Genomic DNA, 15,066 nt, shown 5'->3' with positions numbered 1-15,066 from the left:
ATTTCCTTTCACCACAGACAAGCCTTATCTTGGGAGATTACGTTTGTCTTGAATGGAGCCTCTGGTGTCATAACCGCGCTCTTCCTGGACAGATACGGGCTTGCGCAAAAATCCCATAGCGGCAGGCTGGGCTCTGGTTGTGGCTGTGACTCATGAGCCCTGGCCTATGTGGGAGGTGCTGTGACCAGGGAGTTTGGGGCTTTTTGGTTTGGGTTTTTTTTTGGGGGGGGGGGGGTTGTGTTTTTGTTTAAAAAAAAAAAAGGCAGAGGAGTAGAGCTGCAGGGCTTGTCCTGCACATTGCTGAGTGGGGCAGCTCAGGTGCCTTTCAAGGCATCTTGTCGGTGTCCAACTGCTGCTGCGGGTCTGTGCCCCTGCAGGCGTGTGCATCCTGCTGGGCTATTGAGGGAGAAGGCTGCCTGCCACTGGGATCCATCTTGCTGGTCTGACAGGCATGGAGATTTCTCCCAGTAGTCATAAATGCATGTTGTCCATAGACAAGGTCTTTTCTGGGACATGGTCTTCTCAGCCAGACAGAGAATGTTGTTTTCTCTAGCTCCTTGGAAACACTTTTCAGTGCACTCTCACAAATAGAACTGCTACGTGGTTTTTGTCCTCAAAGTGTTGCAACACAGGTTGCAGATAGGCTGCTTAATTAGTCCACCGTACCCAAGAGTAGACCATGTTTTACGCTCCTGGCACAAACGTAGCTGAGATGTGTTTGCCTTTTCCCCTCCTCCCATGAACCCAGCGGATGCTGCCTAGCTTCATGTTAGTGATGGGCTGCAGACAGGTCTGCCTGGTTTGACCTGCGCTTTACCAAGCTGCGCTTAAGGTACTGTGGGAATTTCATAGTTATCCTGTCCTCCTCAGCTGGGGGAGATTGTTTCTCCTCATCTCTGCATGCAAAACCCCATCCTGCCTCTGCAAGTGTGCTGGATAGCCAGGTTGCCAAAGGTTTGGACTGGTGTATATATATGCTTGATATTTATACTTTTCCCCCTGTTGTACTGTGATGCTAAATGTTCTTTTTGAAGCTGGGACAGGAAGAGGCTAGAGATAAGATGACAATAAAAGGCTGCAGTAAGCCCTGCAAGCAGAGATAATGCACTTCAGAGAAGACAGGTGACCTGGCAGACTGGAAAGTTAAAGGAAATCTAAACTTCTTGCCAGTCAGGATGCTTAACTTTTCTCACCAACTGCTCTGCACAGCCAGCTTGGCTTGTGATTTACCTGAAACAGCTTCTAGTATCACTTGGGCTACCTGTTAAATACAAGTTCGTTATGTTCAGAGCTGTATGACATCATGTATATTACTTCACTGATTTTTTATGGTTTTTCATCTTAGTCCATTTAAAGGATTTTGCTCTTATGCCTGGCCTAAATCACAAGGTCTCTCATGTACCCTCCTTGGCTTTTCCTCCCCTGCATTCTTGTTCCACGAATCCATCTTGTGATGCTGACACCTCTACAAAGAGGAGAAATTCATCACTGTGCATTTTGTCTTGGTTTTCCAGCCTCCCACCCCAGCTTGTTGGGAATTCAGTGTTGTATCATTAGGGATTTGTTCACCTAATGGAGAGAGGTCTCCTGCCTGTCTGCATTGCAGGTTTTTTTCTCTAACCGCCTGAGTCTGGGAGGTGTTGAAGGCAGAGTGATGACGGGGAGATACAATGAGCCACAGGAACTGGTTGCAGGGTCATGCTGGCTCCACAGGGTTTAAGACACTTTCAAACAAAAATCTTTTCTTGAAGGATGGTTTTAAAAATTGCTTAGCATTACATCTCACAGGAGCTTGAGGGAGAGCCTGGGTTATCTACCTTCCTGCTCAGTTTGGACCCAAACTGCGAACCAAGGAGACTCTCCTTTCTGACTGTGCCAATTTCTTAGCTTGGCTTGAAATGCCTTCAGGGGTTCTGCATTGGTAGGCACCCTGTCTTTATTGGGGTGTAATTTAACCACAAATGGTGTTCACTGAGCTTAGACATCAGCAGTATGATGTAGGTGCCACATACTGTGCCATACAGTGATTTACTTCAGCACTCCCAAGCTGATCTTCAGTGGCCCACACTGTTTCCATAGAGAAATTGTGCAAAAATTGATGGCCGTGCAGTGCTGCTGCTGCTTTTTAATTGTGAAACAGAAGAAATGAAGTGGTATGAAAGGTCAGACCAGATTTCTCAGTGTGGAGCTGTTTGCTGTTCGGAGGAAGTTGAGGAATTTTGGCCCAGTGCATGCTGAAATTCCTCCTTGGTTGTGTGGGAGCTTCGGCTTGGGGGAGGCAGCTCTGCTCGCAAATCCATTGAGGCTTCGCCTAGACTTTTATTTATAAGGGCACAAACACTTTGCATCTTGCGAGCTGTATTGTGCCTGCCTGAGTGGCTTGCAAGAGTGGGAATCAGAGGAGCTGTGCAGAAGAGCCCCTCTGCTCTCCCCAGCCTCTTCCCAGGAAGGTTCACGGAGAACAGGCTGCAGCATGGGCAGAGCCTGCAGGACTCGAGTACACCAGAGGCTTTGAGCTGTGCTGGACCGCAGACCTACACTTTGTGACAGCTGTGCCCCTACATCTGGGTCTGGAATGTGCCATGTTTTAATGACTTGCTTTTGTTGCGATTGCTGCCAAAGTCACGGATTCCTTCTATATTTTTTAAAAGCAAACAATCTGTGATTGCGGATGCTTTATTCTCTGTACCTCAGCATGCTTGCAGCTGGGTGAACAGTTAACCAAATTAACTGAGAGCTGTTAAATTATACTCAGAGGAAATGAGAAAGATGAGGAGCAGTGATGAGCTCTGACTGGCAAACTCTTGGTGAAATCCTCTCATGGTGACGTTGTCCTTGGCTGGTAGAGGGATGAACATGGTCTTTTAATGGGATTCTTTCTTTTCCTCTTGCTCAAGGCCATAGTTTCTACCCTGTTAGACTGCATGTTGATAAACAGGAGGTACCAGGCAGGGCCATCGTTACTAAAAGTATTACAACTCTTGACTTCAAGCCCGTTCTGTCTGTGTCCCAGGAGTGGATGCCCAGGGAGAGGCCTTGCAGACTGTATCTACAGCTGATGGGACAGTTTGGCAGTACGTAGGGCCTGGGATGGGCTGTGCTCCCAGCCGTGCTAGTACTTGCTGCGCAGAGATAGTCAGTCACTGGGGAAGAAAAGAAGGACAGGTTTTTCTCTAAAGTTGGACCTTCTCTCCTCTGCATAGCAAGAAGTAATGGATAGATGGGGTTTTTTAGCCATGTGGGGAGAGGTTATGGCATCGTACCATGCCATCCTCTCCTTTGTACGTGTGTATTGTCTGTTTTTACAAGTCTTCCTTCACAACCAGTTGATGTTCTTGAAATACCAGCGTGAGATTGTCTCTGAGCAAAGGCAGCATTGGGGTGAGCTGCTCTTGAGGGAGGTTGTCCATGTGAACAGGAGCATTGGAGAATGACCCAGACGGATGCAGAGTGAAGTGGACTTAAAAGGTTTATTTGCAGAGCAGTGTCATGCTGGAGCTCACTGTGAGGCACTGAGCCCTTCATCTGGGCATGGGGACCAGCCATGTCCTCCCAGGTGAGTTTTGCTCGTTGTCTAAAATTTGCCATGGGAGGGCAGGGCACTCCAAGGAGATATTTTTTTTTTTTTTCCCCCATTAGCCTCTTGAAGTCTAGTTGGCGTTAAAAACTGAGTCAGTTCTTTCCCATTAATTAAAAAAAATATATATATACTCTCCCTACCTGTGAACTGACAGCTCCCTGAAGAGACTGCTGCTTCTTGCTCTCTTAAATAACTGCTGCCAGATTACATCCCTCAAGTCATGCTTTTTCTTAGCAATTTCAGATTTAGGATGCAAGCACACCAGTTAGTATTAGCAAGCAGGAACTCCCTGATTTTTCCATTTATAGAAAAGCACATTTTTCTGTATGTTTTGGGATTACTAGAGTTTTTGCTGGTATAGTTTTCATTTTGCTAAAATTGGTCGCAAACTCCTGTTAGTTCAAGGGAGGAGAATTAAGGCAATGGACCAAGGGCCTTTGAAAATCAGTCTAGAGAACAATGTGGTATTTTTTTCTGCTCGAAGCCATCATCATGTAGGTGGCTGGATTTATTTAGCTGTCTGGATTTGAGTGATGTCAGTTAAATTCCTCTACAATACCAAGCGTTTTTGGGGCATCTGCTCATTGCTGACTTATCTACATGAAGCTGCTTGCAGGCAGTTTGGTTTCTTTGCTTCTGCACGTCAGACAGCACAGCACAAACACGTTACTTCACAGTGGGGGCCATTGGTGCCTACCTGTTAGTGCACCTTGTGCCTCCGTGAGCCCAGAGACTGATGTTGATTTTCCATTTATCTTCTTTGAGCCACTTTTTTCCTTACCCCTCTTTTCAAGTAATACCATATTTCATTGGGAGGAAGATCCTGGTATGAACTGCCACTACTCCTGCCAGCGACTAATTATGATGCAGATATTTTCCCAGAACAGCTGACTCCCAGAAGCCTCCTAGAAGCATTTAACGGTCAAAGACAATTGACACCTCAAGGTAAATAATCTGAGAATCTCAAATCCTGACTACAGTTACTTCAGAGAAGCATTAGGAAGCTGTAAGGGCATCTTTACAGCCACCACTGTGCTGGGCTTCTGCTGGTGTTTGCAAGAGGATTAAAGCAACTGGGGAGGGTTGCAGCCCTTGTTGGTTGGGGTACCTGCTCCTCTCCATGTTCTGTGGCCTCAACCTGTTCCTGAGCTGGGCTGGCCTTGTGGGCCAGCATTTGTCCCCCTTTATGGGGTGCCCAAGGCTGTCTGCATTGTGGTGGCAGGAGAGTCTACTTAACCTTTCCCTGAGGGTGTGCTAGTTCAAGTTTAGGCTAAAAGACAAATATTTAAGTCTTGTCTCTAAGGGGTTACTTTACACTTCTCCCAGCAACCTAGAAAGTGCAAAGGCCATCTCAGCCAAGTGCAGGGTATCTCCTAATGCACAGTGAAAGCCTGGTGTGGGCGAAGTCCTTATCTGTAAGTGACTGAAGCCTCATTCTGAGGAATTCCAGCCATCCCCTTCTGTCCTGACTCCGCTTTGCTCTGCTGTGATGCCTCCAGTTACTTGCACCCACCTTGGGCATGTCTGGCTCCAGTAAGTGACACTTGGGTGGGTGGCTGTTGGGCAAACACAGAAAGGGCTGATGCTGAATTCAGAAGCTGGGGTTTAAGCACAACCTCATGTTTGAGCATGTACAAGTTGGTGCATCAACATCCCCTGAATGCTGCACATGTGGCTGTGTGGCACTTGCTGTTTGCAGCTCCAGGCAGGCATGGATTTAACGGGATGCTTCCCAAACCCCGCATCCTGCCCATACTCCTCCGTGCATCTCTGCTTGGTGTCAGCTGGCTGAACCTGCTGCATATCAGGCTCTTGTTGCCGCCTTGTTGGCGGTCATTTCTAAAACTTGGCTATTCAAATCTTCAATTCAGCACTGTGCAGGCTCGTTGAGCCACAAGTGGTGGCACCACTCTGTCCTGCCTTGCGCCAAGTGCCACAGATTTGGTCCCCTGAGGATTTTTGGCAGGAGGCATGTATGGCACTGCTTGGGGAGGGACAACTTGCGCAGGAGGATGCTGTGAAGATAAAGCAGTGCTGTGTGTGAAATTAGTGAATGAGCCAAATCCTCCTCAGAAGTGGTGTTTAAAGAAAAAAGCCTTTGTGGAAAATGCTCTATCAGCTGTTCACCTAAGCCAAGCTGCTTAGAAAGGGAACAGGGCTGTTTAGAAAATAACATTGTAAAATGTTGGGTTGTCATTAGTTATGACACTAAGCAGGTTTCGTGCTGGCTGGTAGTTCCGAATCTGTGGTTTCCATGAGAGCGTTTTCTTTGATTTCTCTCAATAAAACTCTTTGAGTTTTGAGAGAAAAATTTGAAAACGGGTTGGTGCAAAACCCAGTCCCTTTCCTGTCAAGTCTTGGTGCTCACCTCTCTTCCCAGCAGTGCAGAGATCTTTGAATAGCTACAGCTTTGCAGCTCTGTCCTCTCCCCTTGGGCTTGGGTCTGCTCAGGGCTCTGGCTTTCTGGTCCCTGTCCTGGGCCAGGCAGGGGCTGGCCGTCACCTCCCAGAGCAGCTGCAGGCTCAGGGCAGCCTGGACACTGCTGTCCCCAAGCCTCTGCCTTGTCCTAGACTTTCTGGAGGAAGATAAGAGCTTACCTACCTACTACGGCAGGCAGCTCTGGTTTCTCTCTAGAGGCATGGGGCACGCTGAAGGGTTTCTGAGCATGGGTGTGATGAATTGCAACAGACTCTGCAGATGGTGAAAGGGGATGGGTGGTTGTTTCTGAAACTTGGCTATCAAAATCTTGGCATATAAGCATAGGAGACCTTCTCATTCAGAGCCCTGGAACCCCGCATGCATAATTTGGAAAAACGTCATTTTTAGGAGCGAGGTCTTGACACACAGACATATGAGAATAAGGCAGGACATGCTGTGGGCAAAAGAGGGAAATGGGGGCAAAGTGTGTTTTGGTACATGCCCATCTGTCAAACACTGACTTTTGTGCTTTTCTTTTTGGGGGGGGGGGGGGGGGGGGGAGGGTGTTGTTTGGTCTCAGGGACTTGAGTATTTTATAAAAAGTGACTGGATAAAAAGCCATGTGTGCTTGGAGGGGAAGCACCTTTTTTTGCTGCCTGGAAGGGCTGAAATTGTTTTTGTGTGATTGGAAATAAAAGGTAGGCACATACTTACCAGCAGCTAAATGTGAGAGATTTTAATAAAGGATTCTGATGTATGGGCTAGGAAGAAAGAAATCTGCTGTAGGACAGCAGAAGCTCAGCAGGGGGGATGGCCAGACTGTTAATGAGTAAATCCATTGCTTCAATGAGAATAAATGATTACAGGCAAAAGATACAAAAGGGGCAGATCACTGACCTAGAGAAATTCAAAGCAAGTCAGAAGCTCTCTGGGTTTCCATGGCTTTTTCACCTTCCACATACTTATTTGTGGGGATAAAAGGTGCACGAAGAAGCTTGATCGCTTATTAGCTTTAGCTTCTGCCACTGCTGGGAAGAGCAGATGTGGTGCCAGCGCTGCCGAGTGTTTCCAAGCCTGATGAGCGTTCACTGTGCCCACGGTAGCTGGGCAGCCACTTGTCTGAACACTGGTGCCTGGGCTGCGGACAGAGGTGACCTGTGCTCCCAGGGAGCTGCTTTTTCTTGCCACTGTGGATTGATAACTCCATCCAGGCTCTGGCCTCTGCCACGTCTTCCAGGTGGGTTTGTGGCCGCAGCGTTGGGCGAAGGCAGTGCCTGGGGGATGGATGGGCTTGGGAGGAAGCAAAAGCATTGGTCACTTTTGAAAGCTCTGGGGGAAAAAAAATAAAAAAAACCCAAAACCCCAAACCAACAAAAAAGCACTTTCTGCAGTGATTCTGAAATGGTTCGTCTGGGTTTTTTTCTGCTTTCCCTGCTTCAGTCTAGGTTTTATGGCTGTTTGGAGCAGCTGCACAGTGACCCAGACTGGGGTGCAGTATGCCCTGAAAGGCTGCAGGTGCCCACTCTGTGTGTGCCGAAGCCCTTTGGGCTGGCCACTGCTCCCGGCCATGCTGCACGTATCCAGGAGGCCTCATGTGCCCCTAAAGAGCGGGATTTATTGCCCATGTGCTGCGTCATTGAGCCGCACCTGCTCGCCTGGTCCATCTGATCCTTCCAGGAAATCCCAAGCAAGAATACGACAGTGCTGGTAATGCTATCCACACATGGGGATATTTAGCAGCAGTTAGGAAGAGATGAACTGCTTTGTTTTTACATGGTGCTATTTTAATAAGTCAACACCAAAGGTAATAAATCTGTCCTACAGAAAATTGGAGAGTGGTTGACTATATAAGCTATTCCTGCGCACTCCGGTGCTGGGAGTAGAGCTATGCATAGCTGCTGGCCAACATACCTTGCTTGTACCTTTTTGTCAGAGGACGAAAAAAGGGCCTGTCTTGCTGCTTGTCAAAATGTAGTTGCCAATATTACAACAATCTGAAGATTTATTTTGCTTCTTAAATGTTACTGTATGGCTTTGTGGCACCTTGGAAGAATTATCAGTGAGACTTCACCAGAAATCCCTCACCAAAGAAACACAGGATGTGGCTGGGTCCAGTTTGCTGTCTTGTTTCCACACATGCCTCCCAGAGCTGCAAAACTGAAATCGGTGTCTTGAGAGAGGAAACAGAGGAGAAATGAGCAAGTTTGCCATCATGTGCTGCTTATGCAGGAGGATAGATGGACAGAGAACGTGAAAAGCAGCTGAATTTCTCCTGCCTCTCTGGGTCCTGGTTTTATTCTTCAAATCTTTGCACTGTCACGCTGGGCAAATTATATTATATATAATATTATATATCAGAATTATATTTTCATGGGATTTTGGTGCTGAGTAAAGCTGCCCACTATCCAAACGTGCAAAGGGATGGAGTGGGTGGGAGATGGAGGAAATGCCCTCATCTCCATCTTCCTCTCCTGCCTCTGGGACTTGCTCCATCTTTCCAGGCACTGGGGCAGTCACAAGTGATTGTTACTAAGGAAACGTGCTTCAAAACCACTAACAGCAACATCAGCTAGATGTAGGGATGTTACTATTTTCAAAGAAAGTTGGTTGCTAATTAAAATACTCCTGTCAGAATTTCCTGGCTGCAAACTCGTTTCATGAAATTCCAGGCGGTGGTCGAAGGTTGAGTTGTACCTGGCGTGCATTCAGAGGTGGCGAGAGCAAGGGATCTTCTTGTCTTGAGACAAGTGTGTGCATCAAATCTGGTGCTTCACCTCCTTCATGGAGAATGGAAAAAAATTGCTTAAGAGCCTGGGAGCATAGAGGTTTTTATTCATCTGACTGATAATAGGAGCTAAATAAAGGCTTTGGAAAAAACCCGACCCTTTCTCTTGCAATATTGGTTGGGCAGAACTGCACTGGAACTAAACATGGAATGAAAAGTCTGGCTTTTCTGCCAGCTCTATTTTTAGAGCTACTGCTCCATCTTTGTATCTCTCTGCATTTTCTCAGCATATGTACTTGTTGAAGCAGGCAATCTGCCTTTATTTTTTCCGGCAGGCTGTGATATTCTGCAAGAGAAGGATGTTGGATGGAGGGACAGGGGACTCACCAGATTTGACAAAAATCCCTCTGAATACCAGGATGCAGGTGCTGTTCCAGGATTGGGTTCACTGTGGTTACAGACTCATGAATATTTTCTGTGCTCCTTGTAGGAATGACCCTAACCCTTACGTGCTGGAGGGGAGTGGGTGTGCAGTGTTGGCTGGCTGCTTTGTATCCCAAAGTTGTGGTCGTGACCAGAATAAAATTCAGTAGCGGTTCAACAGTGTGCAGTAGTGCTAACGATAGGTTTGGGCATGGAGCAGAGGAATCATGTTTGGCTTTGAGAGTGGGAGCAGGACAGGAATATCTGAACTGGGCTTCAGCTGAGACACTGCAGCCAATCCAGCACTATCGAGCAAGAACCCAGAGTTCTTCTTGTTCTTTCCTGTGAAAAGAAGCAATAAAAGATAAAAAGTTAGCACTTTAGCTGTGGTCTTGGATATTTAACCCTGCCAGTGGGGTTGGGGCTGGCCTTTCAGAGAGCTCCCAGCAAGCACGGACAGTTTTCCCCAGTGCGCGTACATGCAGGTACATGCACAAACCTACATCTCCCATGACTTAAAATGTACTGAAATGTCATTTTCTTTCAGCTAGAGAGGGCTCATGCGGGTCATGAGCCTGTGCGCTGCCTGACCCTGCCGCTCCCCTGTCCCAGGAGCACTTACGCCACGGCTTACAACCAGCAGCACTAATTTGTTTTTTGGCTCTTGTTTTCACTTTGTAAAACACTGAGCCCTAGGCTTGGTTTTGTGTCAAGTTTCAGTGTTTGTGCAGAAACTGACTCTCACCGTGCACCAATTTGTCTGGAGCATAACCTATGCTCTTCAGAGGCAGGGGACTTCTGAGAACTAGAAGCCTGCGAGTTCAGACTTGAGGACATTTAATTAGGAACATTTCTTTCCAGCATGAAACTGGACAGTGAGGAAGACCCCCCCCCCAGAACCTCCAGGGGATTTACTGACTATAAACTTGTAGCTGGCTTTGCAAAAAGATAAATGCAGAAGACAGGGATGTGCCTCACATTTCTAATTTTATGTTTGTGGTGGTTGTTCATTCAGAGCAGAGGCTTTGTTAGTGCCTGAGACCAGAACACATACAGGTACGCTGGAGTCACAGTGAATTTTGTCCAGCTATACCAGATTCCAGCAGGAGCATTAATTTGTTCCCTGTAGAATAAAGCCAGGGGAGGATTTACAGTGGAGGGAAGGTGTAACTTCACTGGCTGGTACTCAGCCCTGTTCCCATGCCAAGAGGCAAATGTTAAGCTGTGAGAACTGGTCCTGCAGAGAAAGCAGCTGCCTGAGCTGAAGCCTCTTGGGCTTCACTAACAAATAACAGCTCTGCTGAGAGGGTAAGCAGACAGAAAATGCTACTCCTCCAAAAAAGCTTAGTCTTGTGTGCCTTGACAACATGTAGGTTGCAGAGGGGAATTAAGGCAGCATTTAGATCTCTTTTTCCTCAGTTTTTAGCAACTTGAAAAGGATGTCTGTTTCTCCCCTGATTGGGCTTGCAAGTCTTTTGGCAGCAGGGAACTGTGTTGTGTGACCACTTTGATTCTTTCATTCTGGACAGCACCAGTCCTTACCAGTGCAAACCCTAAGGGTAGCAACAAATCCCACCCTCCTGCCCATTCACAGCTGGAGAATGGTCTCTGACCTGCTGTGCTTTAGGATCGTGCAAATTTCCAAGCTGGATCTAGTTCAATCCTTCCCCAAGCATCTCACTCAAGCCCCCTTAGCCTACACCCAGGTGTAAGTTCAGGTGCCACCAGCCTGTGGTGGGAACCACAGCAATCCCTGATAAGTGGAGGAGAGGATGCCCTGGAGCCAGAGGATCGTCCGGCAGGAGCCTGAGGAAGTTCTTGTCTGTGTGTCCTGCTGAGGAGGAGACGGAGCTGGTGCCAACCCGCAGGGCTGCCCCCATCCTCTTGCTCCATAACTACACAACAGCGCTCAGCCCTCCTCGTCTGAATGACAATAACATGACATATGCTTTATGGATGACTTGGTAAATTTAAATGCCTCTTCCTTGTCTCTTTTTCCCTTTAAAAAGTCTTCTATGGACTGTCAGGGCTACTTTGGAGGCATGTTATTATTAGTACTCATTCTCCAGTTCAGCGATGTGTGTGGCCAGGGCAGGGCTGAGGTGCAGGCTGCTGTTCTGGCCCTCTTGCAGCTGGTTATGGCTGGGGTGGGTGGGCTGAGAAGGGCACAGAGCTGTCCTTTTCCTCCCCTTGTAGAAGTGTCCCTCTGGATACCTGTTAGTCTTTGGGGGACGTATGCTTATACAGCACCAGCTTTACATGAGGAGGGACTCCTGAGCTATAAATCTCTGCTTTTCAAGCACTCAACTCCCTTTTGGGTTGTTTTTGACATTAGGAATTTTCTCTGATAAGAGAACTTTATTTGCCTTTAAATATCACTTTGTGACAGGATGATGGAGTGGGGATTCTTGGAGCGAGCCCGTGCCAGCCGGGGAAGGGAAATTCTGCTGGGGCTTTTGTTTCTCTCTAGCACTGACATTTTAGCTCTTTAAAGAGTACGTTTATTTTATTCTTGGCAGGTGTGTGTGTACACATCAGTGTCTGGACAAATGGGAGCAGCCCAGTGTTGGAGCTGTGCTAAAGCCAAGTGGGTCTCCTGCTCTCCCCTGCCTGTGGCAACTGGGGAAGAGGAGCTGGGCTGGGGCTTTTCTGCAACCGACTTCAAAACACAGGTTGTGTGGGTGAAGCAGGGCTGCCAAACGTGGAGAGCCTCAAAAACAACAAAAAAGAAGGATTTTGTGATATTGTGTGCAAGGTGCAGTTGGATGTTCCCAGACTGGCAGTCCAGGGTGTCACCTGTTGCCCTAAGAACAACCCAAAAGCCAAGTCTCCCAGAGCAGCTTCATAGCTGGTTTATAGTGCTGTCTGCTCAGGTCAAGGCTAAGTCTAAGGTGTCACCCAGCACACTGTAGTCACAAAGTCTGTGTTTTGTTTGCATTCAGACTGGTGGGAGCTGAGCTCCCTAATCTGGCTCTCTCCAGCAGCCGTGTCATATCACGATCCTTTTAGATACGGAGGATTTTGTTCCACAGGGTGCTTGTGAGCAGCAAGATCTGCAAACTGCAAACTTGTTTATACAGCTTGGATACCACTAAGCTCTCCCTGGTTTTTATGATGCCTCAAGCAGCCAACTAACTTTGTGTTCCTTCCTTTCAGCTCTTCCACGTAGCGTATGTCCTGATCAAATTTGCCAATTCCCCTCGTCCTGACCTCTGGGTGCTGGAGCGATCTACTGACTTCGGCCTTACCTACGAGCCCTGGCAGTATTTTGCCTGTAAGTATGCCAGTGTTACAAGAGAGCTGCAGCTTAGTGCCAGGTAGTGAGGCCACAGTGAAGATGGCTCTTTGTGCAAGTACGAGGCTGGGTTTGGAGATGTTTCTGTGTCATTGCTGCGCTGCGGTACGTGTCCTCTGTCTCTTCTGCCCAATAAGGCTGTAAGAGTTGAAGCCTAGATCAGAACAGCTGGGTGAAGTTGTGGTGCTCCTCAGGGCAGGATAAATTCTTTGCTCTCTGCGACTAAATGTATTTTTTAAAGTAGTATTGGTGCCCACCCAAATCTATGTGGATGCTAAAGCTGGCACCAGTGCCAGTAGTTGAGCATTGCTGATCTAGGTCTGGAACATGAGGTCTGCCCCATACTGTATCCAGACTGGTGTATTTCAGCTCCTCCAGAAGTAAACCAGCGGCTCGCTTCCAAGTTGCTGCTGTAACAGAAAAGTCTGGAGGCAGAAACGGTCCCTTTGCACTTACAGTACCGGAGATCGGATACAGCCTGTGCAGGGCGGGGGAACCGCTGTCCTGCCACTGTGCAAGGTGGGGCCAGAGACAGCCGTCTGGAAAGGGTGGTGTCCGAGATCCAGTCTGTGCATTTGACTTCCCCATTCTCTGATTAAAACCTGATCCCTTTAGAAACAGCTGGTTCTACAAAACTCTTCTCCCAAAGGGTCTAGGGGGTAGCCGGATGCGGAGGAACTTGTTAACCACCAGCCCCTCCTAGAAGCAGCAGCAGTAATTGGGAGAAGATGTGAGTTAAGATCTACAGCCAGAGCTTAAAACCTGGCAAGGAAAGACCTTGGAGCACTCAGAGGCCTCGCCCTGGGCTGCCCCTAAAGGCTCATATTTCTGGCTTACCTGTCAGCCTATGCTTTAGATTTGCTGGCCTTTTCTTGTGCAGGAAAGAGCTGCAGACATTTTACCTGCTGTGTTGTCTTAGCATGGTGGCTCCTCTTCAGTGCGGATGTTTTCCCCTCTGCTGTGTGCTAGTGGGGAATTACTGCTGTCAAATTGCCTGCTTTGCCTTTTTCGATCTTCTCTGAGAATTTCCCTTCCAGCTCTGAAGCCTCTCTTGGGGCCTGTTACAGTCACGTTATTGCATGGTCTGGGGCTGAGTGGGGAGCTCTCGCCCTGCTTGCTGTTCCTGCATATAGTGGCAACGCTATAACGTCTGGAGTCCGCTTCCCTCCCGCAACATCAGGCCCTGTTACCATCCCCCTTGGGAAGTGCCATGCAGTGACAGCCCAGTGGAAAATTCCCATGGAAATAAAGAGGTGGCGGCTCCAAAACCTGCCAGATTTGCTAGTACAAGAAGTCCTTTGCGGAGGTTTATTTTTGGCATGGGGAATTCTGTAGGTGGTCTAATAAAAACACTGGTCAGTTCAGTAACAGTTAAAAGCAGTCAGCAGAAATGTAAGCGTTCTCGAGAGACGCCAGCGAGCCTTGCCGTGGGTGACACCGTCCCTGCCACCTCAGCGCTGCCCCTCGAGCCCTGCTCATCATGGGAGGTGTTCGGTTCCCCAGGCTGCCCCGTGCCCCACAGCCAGGCTGCTGAAGTGCTTTTGGGCTTAGCTCTGTGGGAGGAGGGAAGAAGTGACTGTCGTGGAAAGCATCTGTCAGTGCAGCTGATGGGCTCTCTTGGGGAGGAGGGCCAAAGGGACCGTAGCAATGCGAATCCTCCGTGCATCGCGGTGGGGAGGCACCGTGCTTTCCTCAGCCACCAAAGGAGAAGCAGGACCTCTAGGAAGAGATTTATGGTGGTGTTTATCTACATGAAGGGTTCCCCACACAGCGTTTCAAATGGGGATAAGACATGAAAGATGCCCGGTCCCAGCTGTCCATCCAGGCCTCCAGAGCCTTGCCTGCCCCAGCTCATTGTCTTGTGCAGGATCAAGGTGCAGGATTAGCCCGTTTCGTTTCGCCGCGCTGGGCAGTGCCACCATGGAGGGGAAGGCAGCCATAGTGCAGAGCGAGGCTCTGTCCTTTTCTCCGCTGAGGGCAGGCTTCCGCAGTCAGCTGTTTACTTGAAGCATTGCTGGGGTTTAAGGCTGATGGGTTACTGAGTTTTATCTCAGAGTGTCCAGCTTCTGGCTCGCACGGTCATGTAGATTTGCAATAACTGGAGGAGTTCTTTGGTTTTCCTGAGGAGCTGCTCTTGCTGAGCATCCTGTTTCCATGCCTAGCCATGGCAGTGCTCTGGAAATCAATCATCTTGAGCCAATGGTGACAGGCTCCTTGTCTGAGGCTTCAGAATAAATTGCCTTTAAAAAAGCATCTGGTGAAGCAAAGCTTGGCGGCCAGAGATATGATATTAAATGTTTCCACACCATCTTCCTGTGGATGCGACTGAGCTCCTGCTGGTGCCAAAACAGTGTTTTGTGGAGTGAGGCCACGTTGCTGGAGACAAGGTGTGGGTGGGTGCAAGCCAGAGGTGAAGGCAGGGGAGGCAGAAGCTCTCTGCGCTCCCCCCTTCCTGTTCCTCCTGCCTGGCTTAGCCTACTAGTGCAGGAGTGAGGACATGCCTTCTGGAGGCACATTGCAACAGATTTTGGAGGATTATTCCCATGAATTACGTTAACATTTCCCCATCAGCTCCCTGTGTGAGCTGAGCAGGGCTGGTACAGCAGCAGGTTGTGCCGATTGCCT

General features: G+C 48.5%; 1 protein-coding gene across 1 annotated transcript in view; it reads left to right on the top strand.

Annotated features, from left to right (window-relative positions):
• LAMA5 (laminin subunit alpha 5) overlaps nt 1–15,066 on the top strand; it is a 96,055-nt gene that overhangs the window by 28,296 nt on the left and 52,693 nt on the right. Inside the window, exon 3 of the mRNA XM_049816352.1 lies at nt 12,303–12,420. Within this exon, the coding sequence (XP_049672309.1) occupies nt 12,303–12,420 (118 nt within the window). The remainder of the gene's footprint in view (nt 1–12,302; nt 12,421–15,066) is intronic.

The sequence above is a fragment of the Accipiter gentilis genome, chromosome 14 (genome assembly GCF_929443795.1).
Source record: "Accipiter gentilis chromosome 14, bAccGen1.1, whole genome shotgun sequence".
Taxonomy (NCBI): domain Eukaryota; kingdom Metazoa; phylum Chordata; class Aves; order Accipitriformes; family Accipitridae; genus Astur; species Astur gentilis.
Note: the sequence above shows the minus strand (reverse complement) of the source record. Positions and strands in the feature narration are given on the sequence as shown.